The sequence below is a fragment of the Panthera uncia genome, chromosome X (assembly GCF_023721935.1).
Source record: "Panthera uncia isolate 11264 chromosome X, Puncia_PCG_1.0, whole genome shotgun sequence".
In the NCBI taxonomy this organism is placed as follows: Eukaryota; Metazoa; Chordata; class Mammalia; order Carnivora; family Felidae; genus Panthera; species Panthera uncia.
In genome coordinates this window covers 13,013,393-13,028,712 of record NC_064817.1, presented here as the reverse complement: position 1 = coordinate 13,028,712, position 15,320 = coordinate 13,013,393, and the positions used below count along the sequence as shown (strand labels likewise).

Here is a 15,320-nt window from a genome sequence, read left to right as displayed (position 1 = left end):
ATAAGTATGATCTAGACCTCTTCTCTTATTGATGTTTGTTGGGTCAATGAAGCACCTTCGTTGTTATTCATGATTTTAGGCCTTTTCCTAGAGCCTTACTTTGGTATTTAGACTTTATTAAAAATTATGCAGATTATGACAAATGGTGATATTTTTATGTCATTTCTGTAAATGTTTCAACATTCTTCTCTCTCACCCGCCCCCCTGGAAAAAACAACTTAATGAGCCACAAAACATGTTATAATGAATGGAAAAATATTTTTAGCATTTTTATGCAGAAAATGCCTCATTAAAAGCAAATGCTTTAGCAAGCAGATTTGAGCTTAATAAGAACTTTTGTCGAGCAGGGGCTTTTGTGACAAATCACTAGCATGTGTAACTGCTCTATATAAAGACCTAGAAAGCCCTAAGAGTCTGTCACCTCCCTTTCTTACCCCTGGGCTGCACCACAGCAGTGTAATTGAGTGTGCTATGGCACCGAGTAGACTCGGTGAACCTGAAGTCTGTGAAGCCTAATGTCTGTGTGTTGTTCGCTATCACTCACTGTTTTATCCGGATATGGTACATCATGCAGATTCATTTAGATGAAGTCTCTTCTCAGCTGCATGTTTGGTGTCATGTGGTCCAAATATTTCGCATCTATTTTGCATAGTGTAAAAACCATAAAGGTGCAGGGTGTATTATCCTACATACAAACTTCATTTCATGTGAAAACCTCAACTTGGACCCACACTTGTAACTTCTATAGATTTTGGCCTCAAACCAGAATGACAAAGGAGCAGGGATCCGCCCACTCTGGCAGCCATGTGGGCTGACTGGGTCACAGAAGTCCTCGCCCCTCCTCAGAGGGTCCGGTCCCAGTCCCTGCAGCCTTTTCTCTTGCAGCAATGTGCAGCCCTTGTGAGCCTAATGCATAGATCTGTGTTCTGCGTCCCCTCCAGGTCTGAGGGGTAGAACTTGAATGGAAGATCAATTCTATAGGTGAGCACTTATCCCCACCGAGGCCTTAGAAAGCACACCCGAGGTGATGGACTTTGTAGGTGTTCTGGGTTCATCTGTGGTCCATCCTTGGGGCTTGGGCTGCATTACAGCCACACCCACCCAGGCAAAGCTGAAATCACTAGCAGTGAGGGGGGCCCTCTGGTAACTGGTTACCCTGCAGAACTAGCCTCCCTTATAGAATGGGGAAGCATAAAATGATGAAATGGTTCATCTTCATATGTTAAGTTTTCACATCATTTTTTTCTCAGCCCACCCCCACCGAGTCATCCACATGATCGCCTGCCAGTTAGCGCTTAACATTCAACAGTAACAGTTAACATATATCGAGGTCTCACTCTGTGCCTGGCACTGTGCTACATTCTTTCCATGTCTTATCTCATTTCACCCTCAAACTTTATGAGGTAGATGCTGTTAATATCCCCATCTTAGAGAGGAGGGAACTGAGGGCTAAGAAGGAACCTGCCCTACGTCTTTTAGCTTGTATGCAGGAAATCTGGTGTTTGAAGCAAGTTTTTCCCTCTGACGTTAGAGTCCTTAATTATTGCTTTGCTGCATTGTGCAACCAGTTAACTAAAAAAATACTTCTGAATCCCCACTCTATTCTCCAAAAGACGCATGAATGAAAGAGGGGAGAAGAAACTCCAGTTGCTCTCAAATGCCCATGATTTGCTCTCTCATGTGGCCCAGCTTCATCCACTGTGACTCCCAAGACCCACTCATGTTTTCTGATGAGCAAGGACAGGGCTGCTGGCTGGCCGCCAAGCTCACCGTTAAGAAGTGCCGGTCCTTTACTTCGCGCCTCCTCTGGCTGTGAGCTGGGGGGTAGGCTGGCAGTGGAGGAGCCACTACAGAAAGGGGGACAGTGGCTCTCTGCTCCCGGCGATCACTCCGGCTGCGGTGTTCTAGGGGCAGAAAAAGTAACGATACAGAAACATCCTTGGCATTTTCCATTTCTCTTTCCCCTTTGGGAGGATGAGCAAAAGGCTAGAAAAAAGTTTTTGCTAATCTAGCTCATCTGTATACCAAGTAAGATTTTTAGAATGGTTCCAAACTAAACGTTCACTTCACATTAATATGAAGACTGGCGCTTACATTTTAGTGGGTCCATCTTGTAATCTTTCTACAAGACGGCTCACTCTGAGTCTGGAAAAAGCAGTACATTTTTCAACATGCCTCATTTCAAAACAACGTGAGCAAAACAAAAAAAAAAAGTCTAGAACAACGGGGGAAGATTTGGTGACATTGATGCTGGAGTGGACAGTAGGCACAGACGTGCCAGAGTCTCCTGGGGAGTGCCAGAAACACACACTCCCAGCCATCCAGTAGGTGGTGGAGCCAGCTCACGCTGGCTCAGGAGTGCTGATTGCTAGGTGTTCAGGAATTTTGCAAACCAGTTTTGAAACTACTGGTGGCTTAGAAGTGGGCCACGGTGGGAGTATTTACATCACAGAAATTAGTGGGTACTACACATCAGGGCTTTTATCTTTCTATCATGCAATTATTTATTTGACTACATTTTCTTTTCTAGAAAACCTGTGATCACACCATTGCAGCCGTCTAAGCCCCATCATGTATAACACTCAAAGGGCTTTGAAATCCTGGGCTGCTAGAGAAAGTATAGGAATCCCAATGAGGACAGTTGGCCGATTTAGGAGTAAAGCTACCTCTGGGGAAAGCCAAGAAATTTCCATGCGTGGGATGAAGTGCTCCTGGCTTCTTAACAATAATCACTGAGGCATCAAGAGCACAGTTTTGTTCTCTGGGTGTCTCAGCGAGCTCCAAAGCACACCCTGCCCAACACACCACACTAACAGCCACCCTGCCTGCCCAATCCAGCCTGCACTCCTGCCCAGGGTCTGAAATCTTATGACCCCCTCACAAGTCCAAGGTACAAAGTCACATACTGGTAGTCTTTGCTAAACTGCCGCCACAGCCAGTGTTCATCAGAAAGACCTTTTGAAATAAATGTCTTTCCACTGCCACCACCTGTTTTTCTCTGCAAGCAAGCAGTGGGCTTTTCTAAACGGGCAGCACAAAGAAAAAGGTACATTTTAAAATTCATAACGAGTAGAATACAGGTGTCACTGGTTAGGAAAAGGTCAGAGGAAGGGAGTCAGGAGGGACACATCAACTCAATTTCCCATTCAGTTGCTCCCTTCCTACACTTTCTTAAATCTCTCTCTTTCATTTGCCCGAGGCTGGGAAGAGGCAGGCTAGATTAATGACTCCCTAATAATACTTTTTTTTCTGGCGGTGGGGTGGGGAGAACATTCATCTACTGGAGTCTGAAACTGCAGTAGACTCTTGGTCGTTATTCCCTTAGGCTAATGGAACTTAGACCTCAGCCCTGAACCTTGAAAGGAAGGAAATATAAAATATAAATCTCTCTTTATAGCCACTTAGTAATTTCTCCCTCTCTCTTCTTAGAAACAAACAGTGGCATTACTTCAAGCCATTTGGCTCTGAGCATAAAGAACTGCCAAGAAAAAAGTGGGCGGGGGGGCGGAGAGGAATCAGGTTCTAAATAATTTGAAATGAACTGAGGTGCAACTTGCTCTGGGAAGCCTTCTCTGAAGCTCCATGGCATGATCGGTCCTTTCCTCTGAGCACTCACATCCCTGTTGAATTCCCTGTTTACTCCCTCACTAGACAGGCATTCCTCGTGGACAGGGCCCAAATGTTAGTTATTACCCTCTGAATCCTAGGTTTAGCACAATGCTTGGAGCTCAGTAGACTTTGTTGAAGGGACTGCTATTGAGCAGATCTCAAAAGCAGCCAATTTCTAAGGTTCTGATCTCAGTCCCATCAGCTCCCTTCTTACAGCCTCATCTCCAAAAGGAGCACAGTGCTGCCGCCACCACAGCTTCACTTGTCTCTGCTTCATTATCCACTCACTGTTGGTGGAAGCCAGGACCTTTGGGCTGTCCAGATAGAGAACCTACAGGGAGCTTACTCCGGCGTCTGCGGAGCAAGGCCCTTGTCGGCTAGCTATTAGTCACGGCCACCAGATGGCAGAAGTGGTATTCTGATGAATGCAGTGCTAAGCTACTATGTTTCCCGGACAAGGTTTAAAAAAAAAAAAAGTCACTTTCTAATTTTAATTCCACACTGCATGTTTTTAATTCTATGATGCCTATAATTCCTGTTTATGGCTCTCTGCAGTGCTATTAAAACTACTACACCCAAGATTTGCTGTTGAGACAACCTCAAAGAAAGCCAGTCTGGGAGGGCGAGACACAGCTCTGAGGTCTTCTTCCAAAACCCCAGGAGGCCCTGTATCCCTCTCAGTCCCCAGGAGGAAGTTCTGAGAAAACTGATATTGGCACTGGCTGTTCCTCAGTTCTGTCATTGAGTCCAAAGCTGACAACACAGTGAAATGGGATAGTGTACAAGCAGCTTGATGTTATCTGGTTGAATCTGGGAAAATCTAATCAGGGATGACTTATGAATAATAATAAAGGGATAAAAATAATTGTGTCTAAAGGGCTACCACAACTCAAGCTCTCTGATGATGGGATCAGAGAAAGTATTTAGTAAGAATGATCAGACTCCCCTGTCATCATTCTATGCCCTCTATGCTCAACCAGTTTTTTACAGAATTTGATTTACTTACACATTCATTGAGGACCTACTTTGTGTCAGGTTCATGCTAAGTGCTTTGAATAAAAACGAATAAGATCTCATCCTAGCTCTTCAGTTGCTCATGGATTAAGAGTGGAGATAGGCTTGTAAAAGGTTAGTTATAAGCTTGTAAGTGGCACGATTGGGAGGAGTCAAAGGATAGTATTAGGGGAAGGGGGCCTAATTGAGGCTGCAAAGGAATGGGGAGTATGTTAAGGAAGATTTCCAGAAGATGGCCTGCACTAAAAATTTGGTAAAGAAGGACTTTTCAGCCAACCATAAAATCGAAGTGACTCAACTTTAAAAATCAAAGTCAATAGTAAGAAGGCCAGAGATACCTCTAGAGGATACCCATCATCACTCTTCATCCTAAGTGTCACAGTATCTGCTACTAATAACCAAGGGGCATTTTTAGCAACAGTTGCGTTAGGGATATTAGTAGGTTAATTCTTTCATTAAAGGGGGAGAACACAGGGATATGGGAAAAGGGAGAAGTCATACACATGTGGAAGAAAATAAGCTGAAAACAAATTTGTCATTTCTCCATCCTGCTAGTGACATTATTTATTTTATTTGAATTGTAATGCTTTTGGAAAATACCATTCCTTAAAGGAACATAGGGAATTTGGAAAAAAGACATTGAATGTACAGATACCATCTGTCTCCACAGCGAAAATCTAAAGGCCGAAAAAGCTCGCGTGCCAACTTCTCATACCCAATTTAGGGGTAATTATAAAAGGGGTCACCCTTTTAGAAAAGGGTGATGCCAGTTTTTAATCTCCTTGTCCTAATTAGAATGGTTTTGAGCCCCTGGAAGGTAAGAGAAGGCTGTTATCTTCTACTTTGTTCTGTGCCTGTCTCTGGCTTTCTCAGAATGAAAGAGAAAGAGAAATATTTATTTTCCTAGGACACAGTGTATGGTGAGGAGGAAAAGAGCTCTGGCCAGGGGTCTGGAGGCCTGGCTCTGAGTCTTGGCACTCTATCTAAATGGGCTGTGTGTGACCCTAAGGGAGGTTTCGGACTTCTCCAAGCTGCCACTCACTCCGCTGTAGAATGGTTCTCAACAGGAGCAGGATCCCCTGGGGCAGAGGGTAGGGGGGCAGGTTTAGGCAGGAGCCAAGGACGACAGCCCTCCTACAATGCACAGGATGTTCCTAAACAATGAAATAGTGCTCTAGGTCCCACAAATGTCCTATCAGAATTTCTTGTAACAGAAAAGCCTAGAACCCATTTCTGAGTCAAATCTAATTCTCTTTAAATTATAATCCAAAGGTTTTTTTTCTAGTCTTTTTTTGCTCATGCTTAATATATGCAGAACATACCAGTTTTTATGGTTGTGTCCTCTGCCCTTTCATTTCCCTCTACTTTTTGTTCAGAATGGCTTCTGAGTGTCTTGACTTAATCCAAACCTACTTTTGATAGGCACAGACATCTGACTGCTTCATTAGGTCTTCTAGTGCAGTCGTGCCCAGGCATTGTATACTGCAAATATCAGAAATAATTTTCCTTTGAAATTCTTTTTATTATCATATTCAGATCATGCTATTTTTAATTACGTATATAATTACCCACGAATTTCATTTCAGGGTAGAAAAGGGATCATTTCGAAGTACTTGCTGTGTAACAAGGGATGGTGCCGGAACTGATGGCACAGAGAAAGAACCCCCCCTCAGATGGACAAGCTCCATGCCCTCTCTCCCTGAAAATCAACACCCCCAATCCCGGAATCAGTCACCTCTGCGCAGGGCTTGCGGGCTCTGCCGGGCACGGCGGTGCAGCTCCTCCACGCAGGGCGGCCTCGTGGCCGGGAGGAAGATGTTTCTCTGCTGGTGCCACGGGGCGCGGTAGTATACGCTCAGCTTACTCTCAATGTCCAGGTTGGAGACGGCTGTGAGACAGAGAGAGAAACGGGGTGTTATACGTCACAAGCTTTAAATTGTGCATCTGGCAGACTCTGGGTGGGGAGGGGGGCAGGGGCGGGGAATCTGTGTGGAGTGGAAGTCCAGACTGCTGCATTCACATCAGGAACTCACGCAAGGCTGGGGAAAGGTTTGTGGCTTACAGTATGGAAAAAGACACCCTTTGCCCCCGAGCTAAGGGATGGGAGACCCCAGGACACCAACCATCTGCCTGTGACCAGCTAACATCCTCTCCACACCTTTCATTTTATGCTCTCTGACACAGTCACTCATCAACCTGGACAAACTCCTGGCCAGCCTTGCTTAGGGGGTGGCATGGGAGGTCCTGCCTTCCAAGAATGCAGAGGGGCGCCTGCGTGGCTCAGTCGGTTAAGTGTCTGACTCTTGATTTCGGCTCAGGCCATGACCTCACGGTTCGTGAGTTTGAGCCCCGCATCGAGCCTGCTTGGGATTCTTTCTCTCTTCCCTCTCTGCCCCTCCCCTCCCCCAAATAAATAAATGAACATTTTTTAGAAAGTATGCAGACAAAAGCCTCAGGAATGAGTCAAAAAGGTCACCCCAGCTCCAGTCTTCTGGCCACAGGGCCTGGAACTATACTTCTGTACACCTGCTCCTGATGCCCACCTGAACTTTGCTTCTCCCCTGTTTTGTTGTCTCCTGTGACCCTGGGCCCCCAACCCTCACTGTTTCACCTTACCCTGCCTATCACCTGCCGACTCCATCGCCTGCTGTCTTTCGAAGCATTGCTCAGCTTCCCTAGTTTCATGCAGGGGAGAGGACATGCACTGAAGAGCCCATTACAGAGGTCCCAGGGGTTCAGTGAGGAAACCAGACAGCGCTGGTGAGGAGAGGTGTACCGTCCTTGCAACTCGTAGGGAAGGAGGCCTCTTTCCCCCAAACACAGCATTTAAGCTCAAGGTCTTCTTCATGCACACACTGAGTCTAGGATGGAGATCCACCATGAATTGAAGACAAATTCTTATGGGAGGAAATGGTTCTAAGCAGGAAGATTTTGGTTAGGAAATTACTGCACAGAGGAATTCCAGAGCGCCTGGGCAGCTTGCCAGCCTCAGGAATGGTGAGAACTGGCCCCCAGTGCTTCACCTGCCAGGCCTGCTATCCAGACCAGACCCCTGTTCCTCCCAGTCTCGTCTCCTTCCACTGCTTTCCCTCTTTCCCCCAGTGTGTGATTTGGGGGTGTTATGCCCAACCATTTATTCCCGTGCCCCAAACAAATTTTTGGTTCTTCTCTGATCCTTTTCTTTTTGAAGTCTGGTTTATCATTTCACTTGTCTGGGAAACCTTGCACAGAACCAGATAATCTACAGATAAAGCAGAAAGGCAAATGGAAAAGGAGAAACGATAGTTTTGTAGAAGGGAAATAGAAAAAAAACTGGGGAAAATACAACCTTTGGATAACTAATCCCTCCCACCCAGTACTACATTTATGGTAGTTATTTTTGGTTTTGGTTTTGTTTTCTAATGCAGTCTTCAATAGTGGGGTTTTTTTCCCCTAGAATAATGCATCATAACCACAAAGACTGCCAATAGAAACAAAGACATATTTCCAAAGATGCTAAAGAAACATCACATGGACAGGGTCAAAGGGACAATGCCATACCTCTAAAACAGTGCCATCCAACAGAAGTTTCTGTGATGATTAAATGCCCTATTAGCTGTGCCATCCAATGTGGTAGCCACTAGCCACACTGGCTATTAAACAATTTTTAATTTTTTAAAAATCTAAGTTTAAACAGCTATAGGTAGCTATTCTACTGGACAACCATAAACAAATACTCTGTTCTATTCTCTCACCTTCAACTACAGAGCAGATTACTCCCTTTGACCTAGATTGTTTTCTTCCTTGGTGTTTAATCTCCAAGAAGAAATTCAGGCCCAAGGGTTAGAGATCCCAGGATTATCTCCCTGGGTAGGGGAGAGTATTCTTAGGGCAAAGTTCTGTGGGGCCAAGCATAAAGGCAGCAACTTTTCTTTCTTGAGTTACTCTATAACTTCAACCCTTTCCTTGTAAACTGTAAGTGCTTGGTGAACCAATCAGGGGTCACTGAGTCCTGGGGATAAGAAACCCTGGGAGGAATCCCTGAGGGAGAGACCAGCCTCTTCAGGCCTCACATGAGGTGGGTAGAAAGGGCAGGCCACATCTGGATCAGAGCCTCCCTCCTCTCCCATGTAAAGTAGGGGAAGTGCTGAGACAGAGGCTTTATTTAGCCACCCTTGGAGAAATGCTCTGGTTCAGTGACCAAGATTGACTAAAAAGTCAGCCCCTGCCTGCATGCAGAGGTCATTAGCAGACTTAACAGAGGCAGGTGGGAATTCATGTGCTCATGACAGCTGGAAGAAGGGACTGAACGGAGAGCTTGTCTGGGGAAAAGAGGAGGCCAAGAAGCTCAGTGGGCAGTTCTAGGAATAGAGGGACTCCTGAGCACCTCCTCTCCCAGGCCCATCCTTTCAGGAAGGTAGGAGCCAGGATTCAGGGCTGGGTCCAGGTGACTTGGGGATAGATCAGAAGGCTATATAGCCCCTCGTTCCCATAGCACCACTGACGAGAAGCTCAGGATGTTAACTTTTGATAGCCCCTCAGAAACCATGGTCAAGTGATCATGGCTCCTTAACCTTAGTGTGGGGAAGAGCTGGGCTCCTGCTATTTATTTCAGCGTTCATCTGAAGAAAAGACTCAGCCAGAAGTGCTTGTCAGAAACACAGATTCCTGGGCTCCGGCCTAGACTTCCTGAACCAGAATTTCCAACAGAGGCCTAGTAATCTCTGTACTTGAAAAGTGCCTCAGATTAGTTTTTATCATGAGGCATATGTGAGAAGCACAAAATGTTAAGTGATGATGCCTTGGGATCTTATGAGTGAAAGACGGGCAACAAGGTAGGAGGGAAGAGACCGCTGCAAATGAAAACCTCTATCCACACCTGGGATGTTTTCCAAATAGTTCTTATGTCCTAGGCACAGTGCTGGGTGCTGGGATACAGCACAGAACAAAACCCACAAGAATCCTTGCCCTCCTGGAGCATCTGTTCTCTGGTTTTGTGGGAAATTGGTTTAGATGTAATCCTGCCTGGAGGCAGGAGGTTGGGAGAAGAGACCTCTGGCTGACTCCTGTGTTCTACTATTCTACCATTCCCGAGGGATAGTCTAAGACCCCTAGACTTCTAAAGGCCCTAACACCAAAAAGGTCATAGTCTCCACTCCTCCAACTCCACCTTTCTGCAAAGGTTAATCCCAAATTAAAGCATAAATTAGCAATCACAAAACAAATGTAAAGAAGTTCTGTAAAATTCTCTTTCTTCGTTATTCAATATTAAATACAAAGTTATTTGGGGGAAAAAACATTTTTCGGGTACCCCTGACTTGCTGATGCCATAAACACATTCTTGCTGTGCCTACTGGGCAAGGCAGTGCTGAGTTTCTGGGCTGCAACACTCTGCCTGCTGCTCAGGGTTGTGGATTCATAGATGCAAAGACTAACACAAGTTCCAGCACAGTCAGCCGAGTCACAGTTCCTAGGAAGACCCAGCTCTCTCAATGACAGCATTCAGGGCTGGGAATCCTTACCTCTCCCCATCCAGTCTGTTTCTTTATCTGCAGAGAAGCTATAATGGATTTCTGCCACGCATTAGCAGGTAAACATTTTACTCATCAGTTGCTACAATTGTGTTTATCTCTTAGACGGGGAAGGGAAGGAAAACTCTTTAATCCCTTTGCTCTCAGTTTTGTCCTTTGGTTACAGAGCATTAACTAGTATTATGTGTCCACTGGAGGCAGACATACAGGCACTAATGGAGCTCTTCCAGGGAAAACTCCCATTTTCCTTCTTAAAAAAAAAATGTATTCCTTTCTGTAAGTAACAGTTCAATGAAAGTTTAATACACTCATTCATAAGCTCATTGCACCACTGCCATTTCAAAGTTGTCAGACATCTTCACATGCACTCTGCACCCTTCTCTTCCCTGTTTAACAGTTACACCATGGCTCAGCCATGAAAGCTAGTGGGCTTAGTACTCCCAGTAATGTTCTTCCTCATAAAAATGCTACAAAGAGAAGCAAGAGTTTCTCCTCTGCTTATTTGGATACATCAGGGGCCCGTCTGTGGTAGGCGGAATTCTAGGAGAGCCTTCAAGATTCCTGTCCTCTTGTGTGTGTACCCTGTGTTGTCCCCCACCCCCCTTGAGTGTAGGTGGAACCTGGGAATTATGTTACATTATATGGCAATGGAGATTTTGAGATCCCTATTCCCGTGACTGTGAGTTAATCAAAAAGATAATTTTCTTGAGTGTATCTAGCCTAATCAGGTGAGCCCTTTAAAAAAAAAAAAAAAGACAAGCAGCAGCAGAGAAATTTTCTTGTCGCCCTTGAAGAAACAAACCGCCACACTGTAGAGAAGGCTGAGTGGCAAATAATGGCAGACAGTAATAGCGGATGGCCTCCGTTCTACAAGTTCAAGGAAATGCATTTTGCCAACAACCACTGCGCTTGGGGGAAGCCCCCAGGCCTCAGATGAGAACTCAGCCCCAACGAAAACCTTGACTGCAGACAACTGGGACCCTGAGCAGAAGACCCCAGTGGACCTGTGCCCAGACTCCAGACCCATGGAAACTTCAAGATAATAAATGGATAGTGTTTTAAGCTGCTACATTTGTAATACGATGTCATGCAATAGAAAACTAATCCACCCTCCCACTATTGCATCTATTTTCCTAGAGCCAGTTGCTTGCCTTGCCTGGTACTTGTCCTCTCCTTCCTTTGTTATTGCTCTCCAAAAAAGGGGTAGATAAGGGCATGGATTACAATGGGAAATAGGGCTATGTGTCTCATTTTTATCCCCTACAGCAGAAAAAAGGTTCTGGGCTGTTTCATTTCTCCTGTCCAAAACTATAGGCTCTCACTGGGAGCTCCGCTACATGCCAAGCTGGTCATCAGGTGTATTACACTCATGGGATTTTCACACAACCTAAAGATTAAAGTACTACTCCCATTTTACAGATAAGGAAAAAGAAATCAGAGAGAGTATGTAAATTTCCAAAGTCTCACACACCTGGCCAGTGGATGATCTGGGACTAGAAACTCTGTCTATTTGGCTTCCAAGCTGCTGCTCTTTCCCAAACAAGTACTGAAATGTTTGCCTAAACTAAGGCTGATTGGGGACGGGTGTAGAGTAGGCTGTCTGCCACATAAAAAGTATCTAGTGCTTCTCAAAATAAAAATCAAAGATTCTGAATTGCCACTGTCTATATCATGCATAGGATTAGGTGTAACCAAGGACTGAGTGAATCTTCCAGAAAGTGCCCAGAAGATTTGTCATATTCCAGAAATACAGACACCGTAAAACCAAACTGCTGAAAGAGAATACCATTGTAGGAAATGTCCACAGGGTAGTGAAAAGTCTTTATAGACTGAACTTAGTTCATTTCCCTGTCAAACTCTGAATATAATGTAATTGTCTAGACCTGATGCATAGTGATGTATTGAAAGCACAGATCTGGTCACTGGGTTCATCTGAAATGAAGTGACTTGGAAGTGGAGGAAAACTAGTGGCTGCCACTCTCTTGGAAGGGCCATTTCTAAGGACAGGAAGGGGCTCGCGTTTAGGAACGGTTGCGAAGGGGTAAAGATAAGGCGGAAATAGAATCTTGCCCTTGGCCTCTCCTGTCCTGCGAGGGCTGGTACTCATTCACTGCTGCCTTTTCTGGCCTCACGAACTCCTCATTCCCTTACAGGTTGATCAGCCCTAGGAGGAGTGCAAAATGCTTACCCCTGGCCTGTCTTCCAAGCCCCTCTGCACCCCTGCCGCTGACTCTTTCCCCGTGCTGCTCCTTCCTTCTCTCAAGCTCTCCAGAATTGAAAAGGGGAAGGTGGCAGCCGAGATCAAAGTCTGAATGCTGTGTGTGGTGAAAATTTCGGAGAGATGTCCAAAGGGATCCAGAAACGGAATTACCTTTTGGATTTTTAAATATTCTTAGAGTGCCTACAGGTCTAACTACCCACGTCCACCTAACTAACCTTCCTTCCCTCCCACCCATCACAAGGATTTCTTGCTGGGAACACATTTTTCCACAATCCCATCCACTCTGATGCCCTGTGACAGCAGCAGGCAATGTGTTAGCACACGAATATATTAAGGAGCATCTGAGAGAGTCAGTGTCACAGATACGTCACTGTCACCCATTTGCTCCCCAGGTCCCTGCTATGCTGAAGCCAATCCTCAGCCATGGTCAGCAAAACAGAAATGTACTCCGGGTCTCTGTTACTGCTGCCTGAGTCCTCAGATCTGTTGGGGAGCTAGGGAGGGAGGGTCTCACTGAGTGCAGCCATTCATTCCCGCCTGCCCTTCCTTCCTTGGCAACCAGCCCCTTGCCTACTCTGCTTGGGGGTGTGGAGGAAGGAGCCAGATAGGGAGCATTGAGCTCCTGCCACTTCTAGAGCAGCCTGACACCAGAGCTGGGTTCCCAGTCTGTCCCTGCTGGACTTTTCTGGAGAACCACAGTAATTCAGAATTGTTTCCCACTGTGGACAAAGCATCCAATGGACCCCTCAGCATCAGAAAAATCTAGGCTTCCTAACAAGTTCCAGTGTCCTGAAACATTCCAGCACTCACAGAAAAGAACACGTCTTGTGTATTTATTTATACACTAAAAGGATCTAGAACGATTTTTCCCCTAAAAATATTTCCCCAGCTTCTAAAATAAAATGAGGCTGCATACTAGGAGTACTGTTTAATTACTGCTGTCACCGTTGTTGCTGTCTTCGTGTCTGACATTCTGTGGAAAGACCACTAGAGGCCTGGGTCCTACTGGCAGTTCTGTGCCCTTACACGAGTCACTGAACCTTCCCAGGAGTCCACTTCCCCATCTTTACAAATGGCGGTTTGGACTCTCTCCTCGCTGAGTCCTGTCCTGTGCCGCTTATGCCCGTTTTCTGCCGGTCACCAAGATAAGTGGGGCTGCAGTATGCCCAAGAAGGACTGTGTTCATGCTGGGGGAAAGACCCTGAGTTCTGGGATGGAAGGATGGGGACTCTTCACAGCAGCAGTGGATCCAAAACAAGTTACTCAACTCTTTAGGCCTCTGTACCCTCCTCTGCAAAGTGGGGAATCCTAGAGCCTTCCCGGCGTCGTTCAGAGGAGCCAATGAAACGACAAAGTCCTTGCCTCATCCCTGCTCACTAAATATTGTTCCCCTTCCTGGACTGGGAACAAAAGAAGACCAAGAAGCCAGGATTGGGGTCACAGTTCAAAAGAGGAAAGTCTGGAGCTCTCAAAGTTTCTTCTTTCTTTATTTGCCTGTCTTCTTGGTGAATGAAGTGTAAACAAAGATGAGGCCACTAGAGATCACTCTTTGGGGGAGGAGGGTCTTACAATCTGGAAACTAGAAAGAAGGCTGCGCACAGTCAGGGAGCCCGTGGCCTCTCTGACAGGTCGCACGTCCCCAGTCTCTGCTGTGGGTTTACTGGGGCAGCATTCACTGTAAGGACTTGGAGATCCTAATTCTCTGAGTCACTGTCAGAGCTGCAGCACTATGCATTCTCGGAAGCGGTTTATAATTTGCTTGTTTATCTTCAGGTCATTCTGCTGCCATGTTCTACACCATGCACTTCCTCCAGAATGTAAGCATGTAGCCATCTGTCGCAGATCAGCTATTGTTTTAAGAAAATTCCTTTAGGCATCTAACAGGGGCCCTCGGAAATTAAAGAGTTCTGTGTTTTTTCAAACCATAGGGCATGACACATTAGTGGATTGTGAAATCCGTTCAGCAGGTCAAGACTAGCATTTTTAAAACAATGAAATAGAAGAGAATAGGATAGAAAATACCAAAATGCACCGCACTAGTAAGTATTGTTTGGTGAAGCGATTGTTTCTGTCGCGGGTGCGCATGCTGGTAAAAATGTGTTTCTTGCAATGGGTAGCAGTCAACACACCGAAAGCTGCTGTTTGGGCCACCCCTCTCATGCACTGATGAGGAAATCAACATTCAAAGATCTGGCCTGGGATCGCAGAACTGAGTTTTGGCAGAGGCAAAACCCAAGCTCAGGTCTCCTGACCCATGCACTTCCCTTGGCGACATCTTCCTCCCATGCCATTGTCGAGCCTGGCTGTGGCACCCTTCGGCTTGCTTAGTCGCTATCTGCCACTCGACACATCCATCAGGTTCTACTTCCAAAACAAAACAAAAACCCAGAACCTCTCCTCTGTTCTCTAAGAAATCAGTCCTCTGGATGTTAGGGTTCCAGAAGCGCCAGCTTCTGGCCAGCTGAGCCAAGAACAGGTTCCTCTGGGATGCTGGTGCTGCCAGGAAGCAGACCACATTCAAGTAGCATGAGTTTAAAGAAGGAGAGGCCAAGGCAACAAGTAGGCATTAGGGTGAAAAATATTAAGTTAGTGACATTCCACTGTTTTGCTCAAAAAAAAAAAAAACTATCTAAATAGCTCAATGTAGTAATTAGGCCAACCCCAAGGTTAGCTTTGCCAGAGAGGACAGCATGTTCTTAGTGGTAGAGTGCTTCCTTTCCAACAACCTTGCAAATGACCAGCCCATCACCAAGAAGTTACACATTTGTTCCAGTTTTCAAGGCATGCGTACAGGAGCTTCAATTAGAGAGGGACGGATGGGGGCTCAGCTCAACACTTGCTTCACCAGCCTCACATCCCTTAAAGAGACACAGGCGGTTTTATAGGTTTGCAAACAGGTTCCGTGGAGAAAGGAGAACAATGATCAGAAATAAGGAATTTGATCTCTCAGGAGAACCAAATGGGTA

General features: G+C 45.8%; 1 protein-coding gene across 2 annotated transcripts in view; it reads right to left on the bottom strand.

Moving 5' to 3' along the window:
• NHS (NHS actin remodeling regulator) overlaps nucleotides 1-15,320 on the bottom strand; it is a 253,909-nt gene that overhangs the window by 42,576 nt on the left and 196,013 nt on the right. For both annotated transcript variants that reach the window (XM_049643525.1, XM_049643526.1), the window contains exons 2-3: nucleotides 6,359-6,511; nucleotides 1,771-1,904 (exon numbers count right to left, since the gene is read on the bottom strand). In XM_049643525.1, the coding sequence (XP_049499482.1) occupies nucleotides 1,771-1,904; nucleotides 6,359-6,511 (287 nt within the window). The remainder of the gene's footprint in view (nucleotides 1-1,770; nucleotides 1,905-6,358; nucleotides 6,512-15,320) is intronic.